This window comes from Nerophis lumbriciformis, linkage group LG08 (assembly GCF_033978685.3).
Source record: "Nerophis lumbriciformis linkage group LG08, RoL_Nlum_v2.1, whole genome shotgun sequence".
Classification (NCBI taxonomy): domain Eukaryota; kingdom Metazoa; phylum Chordata; class Actinopteri; order Syngnathiformes; family Syngnathidae; genus Nerophis; species Nerophis lumbriciformis.
Genome location: NC_084555.2, coordinates 37,816,042 through 37,829,202, shown reverse-complemented (window position 1 = coordinate 37,829,202; position 13,161 = coordinate 37,816,042). Strand labels below are relative to the sequence as shown.

Sequence of the window (13,161 nt, the reverse complement as noted above, 5' to 3'; positions counted from 1 at the left end):
GGGTTTGTAGTTTTTCCAGCGCTTTCTGCTTATCTAAACCGGAAATAAAGTCACATTTGATAGCTTTTATCTTACCCACGATTTGGTTAAGTCCGTTTTGACACCGTTGAGTCCTTTTAAAAGCTTTGAGCTTTGCAAGACTTATTTGTGACATTACTTACATATTCACTATATGCCCTAGTGATGAAGTGGGGCATTAAATTGTGTTTATTTTACCCCTTTACCCACTGATTATCGTAGTAATATGGACTGAGTCAGAGTTGGAGTGATGTGAGCCAAATGTTTGCATAAAACTGAAACTTTAGTAGCTGAAGTGCCCCAACATTATGGTTGTATCACGTGAGGTGTACTGAAAATAGTGTGGATATTTGTCAGTAGTAATGATTGTTGACGCTTGGGAAATAACTCCCCCTCCAACTTAGGGAATATGACTCCATTCAGACTGTTAAATTATTCATTAGGTGGAGTTCTGAAAGCGGCGGTCCAAATAACCTACCCCCCAAATCACATATTGCAGATCACTATGCCGCCTTTCACCTGACAGTCGATATTTTTATTGTCAAAGCATAGTGCTGTTATTTAAATTTAGATAGGCCTTCTCTATATGTACATGCACCAGGAAATGGAAAAAAACATTTTCTGCTTTGACTTGTCAAAATGAATAAAGGCTTTTTTGCAGATCCACTGACCTTTTGGCTTATGCCTTATTTAGACAATATGTATCACCATGACAAGTTTTGACTGTGTGAAATTGCTTCATACATACTTTTCTTAAAAAAACAACCTGCCTTCCAGCCAGTGATTTAATTGTGGTGAAAGCTAATTTTAGTGAGCTAATCCAATTATTGTTGGAGAGTTTCAAACTACATAATGGACAAAAGTTGCAAGTGCTTTAATAATTCAATTGTGTCTCGTTTTTGGTACCAATGATTTGAAATGTATTATGTCTATTTGGTTGTAATATTGCATAAGATTCAAAAGTATGTGTAATACTCATGCAGTCGTTATTAGGGTAATACTTAGATGAAAGCATGAACAGAAATGTAACTTGATAGTAATTAAAACAATTTGCAGAAAAGATGAGTACGATGTCACTTTAGGGTGTCACTAATTGTCTTTGTTAGCTCTCCCTGTGCATGACAGTTTTACTACTGTTCTTGTAGATCATTAAGCTGTGCTCATAAATGTCAAAATGATTGGTGGTGTACTCTAGCTTGGTTGTGCACCATAACACAGACTAAGGGATACATGTTGTCTTCTTAGTCATTTACAGCAAGCGGGTGTACTTCTACTCGTTTGATCCATAGCCAATCAGGCAGACGTACAAGTTCAAATGTGAGTTTGACTGCGGTCTGTATGATGGCTTGTTTATGAGTTTGGTTTTTAGCAGAACCCAGTTGCTGTGTTTTAACTCTTGAGCAGGCTTTAAAGTACCAGTAGAATGGAAAAACAAGTTGCCTCTATATTGAAGCTATTATCATATATCTGATGTATAACACCAAAAGACTTACAAAGTTTGAGAGTAGATATGATCAAAATAGTATCGATCTCATGGAGATTCCCAAGCCATTTTGAGAAATAATGAGCAAGCCAGTCACGTGATCAATAACGTAGAGGTGGGAACCACAGATCCCTTCCCCACCAACAGCAATGTAAATCATGCAGACTTTGTGAGAGCCTACAACAATTACTTTGGGAAACATTATGATCCAGAACCTTACATTGTTGAGCCTGAATATAAGGAGAGTGGGTGAGCTACAAGTTTTAGAAGCTTAATGCTAAACAAATACAGCTTTAGTGAAACCCTAAGCATCATGTAGCAGTATTGCTATGTACTAAACAAGAAATCAATCATCAATCAATCAATAAATCAAAGTTTACTTATATAGCCCTTAATCATAAATGTCTCAAAGGGCTGCACAGGCCACAATGACATCCTCGGCTCAGATCCCACATCGGGCAAGAAAAAACTCAACCCAATGGGCACAATGAGAAACCTCGGAGGGGACCGCAGATGTCTTCGGTCGTTGTCTTTGTCTCTCAATATCCAGGTGTAAATTGGATGTCACAGAGGAACAACTAATGGATTCATGGCTAAATCCTCCTGTAATCCAGATGAGAGGCATGATTTATAATGTAGAATAACTTTGACGAGCCGAGACGTGATGTACCAGTAGAAGGCGCAGCAGCAGGACACTAGCCGACCCACAGTACAGCAGCATAAGCTGTAGTTAGCTCTCTGTTATTAATGTGCGGCTAAAAATAGTTTATCTCTGTTAGGGCGTCTAATAACAATATCGCTAATATTTGGTTAATATTCAGGTCATGATATGTAAATAAAGTATTGTTGGCGGGTTATGAATTATTTAAAGTATTTTGTAGGCGGAATAGAGAGCCCCCATTGACTCAATTGTTGGCAAACTTTGTATTTATTTACAACTTAGAATGCCATAAAAATGATAAATATAGCGCTTTTCTACCTTCAAGGTACGTACTCAAAGCGCTTTGACACTACTTCCACATTTACCCATTCACACACACATTCACACACTGATGGAGGGAGCTGCCATGCAAGGCGCTAACCAGCACCCATCAGGAGCAAGGGTGAAGTGTCTTGCTCAGGACACAACGGACATGACGAGGTCGGTACTAGGTGGGGATTGAACCAGGGACCCTCGGGTCGCGCACGGCCATTCTTCCACTGCGCCACGCCGCCCATAAAAAGAATAACGTGTTCATCTCTTGACAGCAATTGTGAATGATAGACAGCACATTTCATTCTAATATTTGCGTATTTCCAGTATGACTGATATGCTAATATGGTCAGAGTGCAGAAGCGTTCCCATGGTGACAGCGTCTGACCCTAAATCTACGGAAATTGCAGAAGGCATTGTGGCATTTTGTGATGGTTAGACTGTATTTTCACATACTTTGCGGATTGTAAAAAATGTGCGGATTGGAAGTACAAGTCGATATGTTTTAATACGGTACATACAATGAAACACAAGCATATAAAGTTAACTAGTTTTTCCATTCTTCTGGTACTTTAAGTCAGGAAGAAGAGATGGCAACTCTTGTAGGGCACCTTAAAGTTGCAGAGCCAATCTGCGGAGACGATGACCAATCACCACGTCTCTCCTGCAGGGTGAGCTCGGAGCGGAGAAAGGAAAAGTCGAGGGATGCAGCGCGATGCCGGCGAGGGAAGGAGTCCGAAGTGTTTTACGAGCTGGCCGAGCAGCTACCTCTGTCTCACAGCATCAGTTCCAGCCTGGACAAGGCCTCCATCATGAGACTCACCATCAGCTACCTGCGATTGAGGAAATTGCTTGACACTGGTAAATGTGTTACTGAATTTGATGGTTTACAGTTGAAGGTTTCTTTTTACAGTTGATTTAATATACCATGTTTTCCTTATTTTTGGGGTCCAACAATTTATTTAAGAGAAAACGTGTCCAAAACACTGTGCCTCTTTTCGTGTCAATGGTTCTAAATGTATATTTTAGAAGCTTTTTGTGAAATCTAAGCTGGTAGAAATAGCAGAACAACATTTGACTTGCATCACCTAACAAGTAGAAAAAGCAGGAGTTTGCAAAAAGTTACAAGTGGGGCCGCATTCAGATTTTTTTTTTGTATCCTTCATCTTTAAGTTTATATACCGGTAATGCTAAAACCAATCCATTGTAGGTCAACATATGCTTGCTAAGTTATAAATGTTTTCTCATAAACTTTCTCCTTATCATTGTGGCCCTAATTCTCCTACATAATGTATTCTTAGGATATGCCCCAGGCTGCATTTTAGTGACTATTGATGTAAAACAATGCATTGAAGGACATTAAGGCCACTTTATTTAGAGAGAGCCTAATTTGGTGGGTGTTGTAAATATTTTTCATGACTACTAGGGATGGGCATGAATCGATGAATCAATCATGATTGTGTAAAATTGACTGCGGAATATTTTTAAATTTTGCAATTGAGCCAGAATGAAATGCATGACGTCAGCTATGGGAAGTTGAATGACATCCACATCCGTTATGGCACAACTTTACTTTGCTCAATACAACACTGGCACTGAAACCGAAGTTCAGTGCTTTGCTTATGAATACAAAATATATATTTTGAAAACAAAAATTAAGTGACTAAATTATTCTTAACCCCCCACCTCCACCTTTCCAATGAAGCAAACATGTATTTTTAACTTGACAGCAAACAATGCATGGCCAGTACTAGATGCAGACAAAGACAATCATCAGCAGTTAAATCCCAGTCTCTCAAAGAACCTTACCCATATACAGTAAATCTTTGCATATTATGTACATTTTGGTGTAGCTGATAATTTTGTTATTTCTGCTTTACTATCCAGATGAGCCAAAATCAGAGGAGGAGAGCGAGATGGATGCCCAACTGAACAGCTCCTACATAAAATCTCTGGAGGGCTTTCTCATGGTGCTGTCCGAAGATGGAGATATGATCTATCTCTCTGATAATGTTAACAAGTGTCTCGGGCTGGCTCAGGTTAGTCTGAATTGAATTGTCGGCATTAAAAAAAGCATAGAGTCGTCCAGTAGTTATTTTTATAAATAAAAAAGAACAACGTTCGTCTGATACTTCTTGATAAGGATAGAGAAAGTTTACAGTGGATTAACTGCTTGTGTAACCTGACTCTCGCCAGACCCTTGTAGTACGCTGAGCTCAACACAAGGGTCTGGGCTCGAAGGCATTGCAAACTACTTCCAGATATCGAAAAATAATGAACCTATCAGGATCGCCGGGCGGGATTTCATAGATGTGACGTAGCACCGAAAGGACTGTTTGATTCAAACAACAATGGCGGCACGGAGCGAGGAGTCGTGTGCTGACATTGATTCTGCTATTGCAACTGTATTGCGACATCGATCGAATATTAATTCTTTAAAAGATTAACAGAGAACCGTTTTGAAGGCATTTATTGGTGGCAAGGATGTTTTAGCTCTTCTTCCGACCGGGTTTGGATTTCGCAGCGTCGCTCTCATCAGCGTCACAGGTTGATTTCGATGTGAGTTGTTGAAGTAGCACGTCATTCAAGATAACGGACAAGTGGTTTATCCAATCACATACAATTATTTTTTTACACGACCCCACCTTCTGAAATACATCTCCTATTGAGAACTCCCAGATCAATGTGTGGAGCTCTGTGAACGACAAGGATCTGGCGAGAGTCAGGTTACTGCTTGTGTGTAAATGTTAAAATGATTTACATGATGTCTGTAACATCTGCAGTTTGACCTGACTGGACACAGCGTGTTTGACTTTACGCACCCGTGTGATCAGGAAGAGCTGAGGGAGATGCTGGTCCACAAAACAGGTACATTATGTAGCACACCTACAGAGATGACTGGTGTGTGAATGTGGGCCACTTTGGCCTGCAGTGTAAGCGTAGTCAAAGTGGCCCAAATAGTGTTTTTTTCTCAAAATCAGTTTTTTTTTCAGCTGACTGTTTGTTTACACAGCAAGTAAAATCTTATCTTTATCAGACTCCAGTATAAACACGCACAGGCTGCAATGTGTCTTAGGCTGCAATGTGTCTTCGACGTCACTTGCATGCGCAGTTTGATAAAGTGAAAACAAAGGAAGTTCACAGGATTCCGTAAATGAACAAGATGTTGCTACTACTACAAAATAAAATAAGTCACCACCATAGATATGGTCGCCAAACCTTAAAAATTTGTGTTTTTTTTGTCAAAATAAAGTCATTTAATGTATGAATGGATATATGTATGTAGTGTATTATATTGGGGACGGTTCTCATGTTTTTATGGCTGTTAAGTAGAGGAGGCACACACATCAGTGCCTGAATGTACAAACCCCGTTTCCATGAGTTGGGAAATTGTGTTAGATGTAAATATAAACGGAATACAATGATTTGCAAATCATTTTCAACCCATATTCAGTTGAATATGCTACAAAGACAACATATTTGATGTTCAAACTGATAAACATTTTTTTTTTTTTTTGCAAATAATCATTAACTTTAGAATTTGATGCCATCAACACGTGACAAAGAAGTTGGGAAAGGTGGCAATAAATACTGATAAAGTTGAGGAATGCTCATCAAACACTTATTTGGAACATCCCACAGGTGAACAGGCAAATTGGGAACAGGTGGGTGCCATGATTGGGTATAAAAGTAGATTCCATGAAATGCTCAGTCATTCACAAACAAGGATGGGGCGAGGGTCACCACTTTGTCAACAAATGCGTGAGCAAATTGTTGAACAGTTTAAGAAAAACCTTTCTCAACCAGCTATTGCAAGGAATTTAGGGATTTCACCATCTATGGTCCGTAATATCATCAAAGGGTTCAGAGAATCTGGAGAAATCACTGCACATAAGCAGCTAAAGCCCGTGACCTTCGATCCCTCAGGCTGTACTGCATCAACAAGCGACATCAGTGTGTAAAGGATATCACCACATGGGCTCAGGAACACTTCAGAAACCCACTGTCAGTAACTACAGTTGGTCGCTACATCTGTAAGTGCAAGTTAAAACTCTCCTATGCAAGTCGAAAACCGTTTATCAACAACACCCAGAAACGCCGTCTGCTTCGCTGGGCCTGAGCTCATCTAAGATGGACGGATACAAAGTGGAAAAGTGTTCTGTGGTCTGACGAGTCCACATTTCAAATTGTTTTTAGAAACTGGACGTCGTGTCCTCCGGACCAAAGAGGAAAAGAACCATCCAGATTGTTATAGGCGCAAAGTTGAAAAGCCAGCATCTGTGATGGTATGGGGGTGCATTAGTGCCCACGACATGGGTAACTTACACATCTGTGAAGGCGCCATTAATGCTGAAAGGTACATACAGGTTTTGGAGCTTATTTCAGCAAGACAATGCCAAGCCACGTGTTACATCAACGTGGCTTCATAGTAAAAGAGTGCGGGTACTAGACTGGCCTGCCTGTAGTCCAGACCTGTCTCCCATTGAAAATGTGTGGCACATTATGAAGCCTAAAATACCACAACGGAGACCCCCGGACTGTTGAACAACTTAAGCTGTACATCAAGCAAGAATGGGAAAGAATTCCACCTGAGAAGCTTAAAAAATGTGTCTCCTCAGTTCCCAAACGTTTACTGAGTGTTGTTAAAAGGAAAGGTGATGTAACACAGTGGTGAACATGCCCTTTCCCAACTACTTTGGCACGTGTTGCAGCCATGAAATTCAAAGTTAATTATCATTTGCAAAAAAAAAATAAAGTTTATGAGTTTGAACATCAAATATCTTGTCTTTGTAGTGCATTCAATTGAATATGGGTTGAAAAGGAATTGCAAGTTATTGTATTCCGTTTATATTTACATCTAACACAATTTCCCAACTCATATGGAAACGGGGTTTGTATATTCATATATTACATAAGCTATTATTTGCGCACTATTGACTAGTGATGCACCGAAAATTCGCCTGCTGAAAAAAATACTTTTCCCACTTAACCCAGAGTTGTGATGACGTATCCACCTCTGCTGGCGGGCTGCGTTTTTCTCCACGCACACGGATGACATGGCCAAAAAGTTGCATATCGGTCACATTTCCGTTTAGACTGAAGTCACATTTAAAAAGATGAGATTCCAACCTGCTGATGTGGCCCAAATCAGATTAAAACACTTTGGAGCGTTAAGACTGGCAACATTTTTTTTGTGTGTGCAGTGTAAACGGGGCCTTTGACGGTGGGTTGGGAGTGTAGTTTACGTCATTGCCAAATTTGTATACCGTATTTTCCGGAGTATAAGTCGCACCTGCCGAAAATGCATAATAAAAAAGGAAAAAAACATATATAAGTCGCACTGGAGCCCGGTCAAACTATGAAAAAAAACTGCGACTTATAGTCCGAAAAATACGGTAATTGGCCATGACAAATGTCCATGCAATTATTGGTACTGTGGTTGAGACAAAAAAATTATGAAACATGAAAAACAAAACTAATGTTTTAGAAAGATAATTTAACTTACGGTACTTAGGTTGCTTCTTTTTGTGTTTTTGTTTTAATGTCACAAGCAAAACCGAGCCACCTGTGAGTATTTTTAGATTTGTGGTTGGAAGGCAGCGTACTTTGTCCCATTTTAACTCGTCTCTGTACTGTTCTTCATGCTGTGTCTTCAATTGACAGAAAACATTAGACCTGTTCAAGTGGCTAGTAACGTCTCATCGGCGGCATGTTTTGCAGATTACCGTTGTTCGTTCGGGATCTGATTTTTTTTTTTAATCCAAAGTAAAACAAAGGAGTGCCTCTTTTCTCTTTTTGGCACTAAGTCATCTTCAGATTTTGTTATTTTAGCATTGCATTGTGCTTTCCATCTTTGCTAGTAGCAGACTGCTACTTTGGTGACATCCGTACTTCTCTGCCTCCTGTAGTCGTAACGATTTAAAGGTGAATTGCACTTTATTTGGAATTTTGCCTATCGTTCAAAATCAATATGAAAGACATGACGATGAATGCATTTTTTTTTTTAATACATTCTAAATATTAAATAAATGCGTTAAATTCTGCCTATAGAGCCCCTAAAAAACACTCAAAACACCTCCATTAGGGTTTTATGTACATGATGTAAGTGTATATGTAATGTAGTAACGGGCACATTTATAATAACATTTAATTTTTCCGTATTGTGATTATTTTAAGCATATGTGGCGCATTAATTTAAAAAAAGCATTATCTTTGCTTTTTATTTCTTCATTACTGATTTCTGCTCACTGCAGAGTTTGAGAGCCAACAAACATAATAAAAGGTCTGCTGTCATTAGGACGCCGACTGCTATATATTTCTATTTAGATGAAAAATGTCTCATAATCCCTGCAAAGAAAGGGGGGGCACAAGTGCTTTTCGTGTGTCGTCCTCGCCAGTCTCAGGTTCGAAACGGCTGTCAATATGTCCAAACTTGTCGGATTATATTCTCGGTCATCTATTTTTCATGTGAGAGGCATGATTTATGATAAACAATAAACTTGCAAGGAGCAGAGAAGCGGATAGCAGCATACCACTCGATGATGTAAATACACACACAGAAGTGATCACGGCGCCGCTCTAAATAGTTAATCTGTGTTAGCGTTTATAATATCACCTGGTTAATTTTTGGTTAATATTCAAGTCACGAAATGTAAATTGAGTATTGTTGGCGGATTTTATGGGCGGAATAGTGAAGCTCCCATTCGCTCCGCTGTAAGCGGACTTTTATTTACATTTGTTTAATATTTAGAATGCATAAAAATCCATCCGTCATGTCTTTCATAGTAATTGTAGATGATTGGCAAAACTCCCAAAAAAGTGCAGTTCCCCTTTAAAAATGCTACCGCAAAGCAGCAGCTGCTGCAGTTACTTAATTCAGCCCAGACATTAAAATTATTATGTAAGTAATAGAGATTTATATTGTACGATAATGTTGTACGATTTATATTATCACACTCAATACTATCTATTGTACAAGCTACATTGCCGAACAGTCCCATTCTAATGTGTGTAGGAGAAAGGGCGAACAGGTAGCGTCCAATGTATTTGTAGCAGTTCAAATGTATTTGTGGTGGCCGATAAAACTAAATGGTAACATTTTGAATTGCATTTTCCATGTAATAAAAACACTGTACAATAAATTCTTGTATGATCATTCTGGTTCTGTCTTTTGAAACATGTTTCTCTTTCTCCTGTCACAATTTCAGGCTCAAAAAAGACCAAAGAATCAGACTCAGACCGCAGCTTCTTTCTTCGGATGAAGTGCACACTCACTAGCAGAGGCCGCACTGTCAACGTCAAGTCCGCTACATGGAAGGTAATCAAAGGTTTTTCAAGATAATGTAAAGTGCTAGATGGACTCAGGAACCATCATTGGTAATCAAATGCAATGCAAAGCAAATTGACCATTTGTGTGTAAACTTAATTTGAATTCAAATGAGTCAGTGTATAATAGTGTATGTAATGCCTAGTTCCCAAGAGTGATGAAATCAGATTATTACTGTCCGAGTCTAATCTTGATTTTCTATGCATCAGTGAAACGTGGCTGCATGATAACATTTTAACCAGCATAATCAGTGTTCCGGAATATAAATGTTTTAGAAGGGACCGAACTGTGGGAAGGGGAGGGGGCGTACTGATATATGTCAAGGACTCCCTTAATGCAAAGGAAATTCCCCTGACTGCTGATATATCTACTGAATGTTTATGTATTAATGTCACACTATCACAAAACATGCAATTCAATGTATTGGTGGTATACAGCCCTCCATCTGCATGCGTTGGAACGCTATGCGAAGACTTAGATGTACTTTTTAAGAATAACAGTGAAGTACTAGTCTTCGGAGACTTCAACTTAAACTGGCTAGACAAACACTGCAGAAAAAAACTAAAAGACCTCACATCTAAACATGACTTTAGTCAGAAGATAGAAACCCCCACACGTATCACTAAAAACACTCAGACACTAATTGATTTAATCTTCACAAACAAGCCTGACAGAATCGTAAAAACGTACAATCTAGTCACCGGCTTGTCAGACCATAATCTGACATTAGCTGCAAGAAAACTCACAAAGAAACGTCTGACGAGGTTTAAAAGTCAAGATCAGAAAACTTTTAAACTTGAGATCCCTCGCCAATCAACAACTGCATTTGAAAACGAATTAAAGGTGTATTAATTGGGACGATCTCCAACAACATGACCAAGTACACGCCTGTTGTAATCAGCTAATGTCTACTATCGGACGCATTATTGATAAATTTATTAGAAAGCGAAAAAAATCCCAAAGAAAATTTCAGTTACCATGGATTAATGATGATATCCGGAAATTAATGAAAAAGAGAGATTATGCCTTAAAAACTTTTATCAAAACTCGTAGTGACACCGATTTGAAAATATTTAAAGGCTTGCGTAATTAAGTAGTTAAACAGCTCAGAATGTCCCATTTAAACTATTACATCCACATGCTATTAGAGGCCAAAGGAAATGGCAAAATGATCTGGAAACTACTACACAGCTTATTAAACCCAGAGGGTAACACCACCCAAACCCAATATAAACTTAAAGTAGGAGACAAAATCATTACTGATTGTACACAAGTTTCAAATGACTTCAATAAATTCTTTATAGAATCGTTCAAAAACCTTTCCTCTGGTTTCTCTTGTATGACTAATGATGACCAAACAACAGACATACCTGATGAACAAGACAGCTCATTTCAGCTCAAGGAGGTTAGTCAGACAACTGTCCTAACTGTCATACATGACCTAAACACCACATACTCAAAGGATATTTATAACCTAGACACAGCTTTTCTTAAAAAATATAGCAGCATCCTTATACAGCCTCTTACCCGTCTTACTAATATTTCCATTAAAACTGAGCAACTCCCAGATGGATGGAAAACTGCATAGGTAATACCACTTTTAAAATCTGGTGATGCTGGAATGACATCTAACTATAGACCTATCAGCCTTCTTCCAGTTTTATCTAAAGTCCTGGAGAAGATTGTTTCGGAACAACTAATGCACCACTTTGAGACAAATCACTATTTGACTCCCCTGCATTTTGGATTCAGACGTAACCATTCTACAGAATCTGCCACTTGTTTTTAACTGAAAAGATCAAACATTCTCTTGACAAAGGACAGGGGGTCGGTGCAGTATTTCTAGACTTAAAAAAAGCATTTGATACAGTCAATCATGACATTTTAATTTCAAAACTAACTAAATTCAATTTATCCAAACAGTCATTGTCCTAGTTTGAGTCATATCTAAAGGGTCGTGAACAATGTGTCACCATTAATAATGTGAGATCTTCCTTCCGCAAAATAGAAACAGGGATACCTCAGGGTAGTGTCTTGGGACCGATACTATTCAGTCTATACATCAATGACCTACCAGATGTATGCACAGATATATATTTACAGATGTATGCGGATGACACAGTGGTATATACTAAGGCTGAAACGACGCGTCGACGTAGTCGACGTCATCGACGTCATCGGTTACGTAAATACGTCGACGCCGTTTTTGTGCGTCGGCGCGTCGCATATTTACGTCACACTACTGTCATGGCGGAGCGCAAAGCAGACGATGCGAGCGAGGGGAAAAAAGCACGCCAAAAGTCGTCAAAAGTGTGGGAGTATTTCAATAAACGGCCTAATAATGTTGTTGTATGCACACTGTGTCGAGCGGAAATGGCCTATCATAGCAGCACAACGGCTATGAACGAACATTTGAAAAGAAAACCCCCGACAGCGTTCTTGCCATCACCATCAACAAGTCAATCGTCCGCGTGCGTATACGTTGTCATCATTACACAAAAACATGAATGTGTCATTTGTATCTGCGTTGTAAATTCATAAACTAAAGCACCGTTTCGCTCTGAGAGGCGCGTTTGGCGTGCCTGTTCAGTGTTTACAAAGACGCGCTCCTCTTTAACGCTGTGGAGAGGAGGCGGCGGCGGCCAGCGAGCGGCGAGGCGGCGCGCGCCGGGAGCGACGCCGCAATCGTGCCCAGGTGCGCGATCCGCGCAGTTGGAAGAGAAAAGACTTTGTGTAAAATTAAAAGATTGTAAACCTGGCAAAGCCGTCTGGCGTTCAGTCTGTCGGTCCTGAAAGAACCCCACGGCACAAGACGTGTCACAAACGCTAACGTTAATTAGTTGTGCAAATACCTTTTACAACATTAACAGTTACATATACTATGTACAAACCAACAATTAACTTTCACTTTAATCATACTATCATTGTTGTGTTATTAAGCAAAATAAGCAATACTTTTACTTTTGTTGAAATGTTTACACTGTACACTTTTTTGTATTGGATGTTTAGCTTTATTTTTGCACATTTTAGCAAATAAGCAATACTTTTACTTTTGTTGAAATGTTTACACTTGTTACAGAATATTTCCGTTTTGCACTTTTTTGTATTGGATGTTTATCTTTATTTTTGCACATTGTAAAGCAAAATAAGCAATACTTTTACTTTTGAAATGCTTATACTATTCCATAATATTAAGATTTGCACTGGATGTTTACTTTTATATTTGCACATTAAAAAGCAAATAAGATACTTTTAATTTTGTTAAATGTTAAAAGTTTTAAATGTTTACATTGTTACAGAATATTTTGTCATGTTGTTGTCAATGTTGACTGAGTGGCCATACTTTTTTTTTTGTAAATA

At 38.9% G+C, this 13,161-nt stretch overlaps 1 protein-coding gene across 2 annotated transcripts in view; it reads left to right on the top strand.

The window, feature by feature from the left end:
- Nucleotides 1-13,161, top strand: part of hif1aa (hypoxia inducible factor 1 subunit alpha a) — a 33,665-nt gene that overhangs the window by 13,067 nt on the left and 7,437 nt on the right. Inside the window, exons 2-5 of one of the 2 annotated variants that reach the window (XM_061968843.2) lie at nt 3,052-3,335; nt 4,362-4,513; nt 5,258-5,342; nt 9,683-9,792. In XM_061968843.2, the coding sequence (XP_061824827.1) occupies nt 3,052-3,335; nt 4,362-4,513; nt 5,258-5,342; nt 9,683-9,792 (631 nt within the window). The remainder of the gene's footprint in view (nt 1-3,051; nt 3,336-4,361; nt 4,514-5,257; nt 5,343-9,682; nt 9,793-13,161) is intronic. The other variant, XM_061968844.2, reaches the window with a different exon arrangement.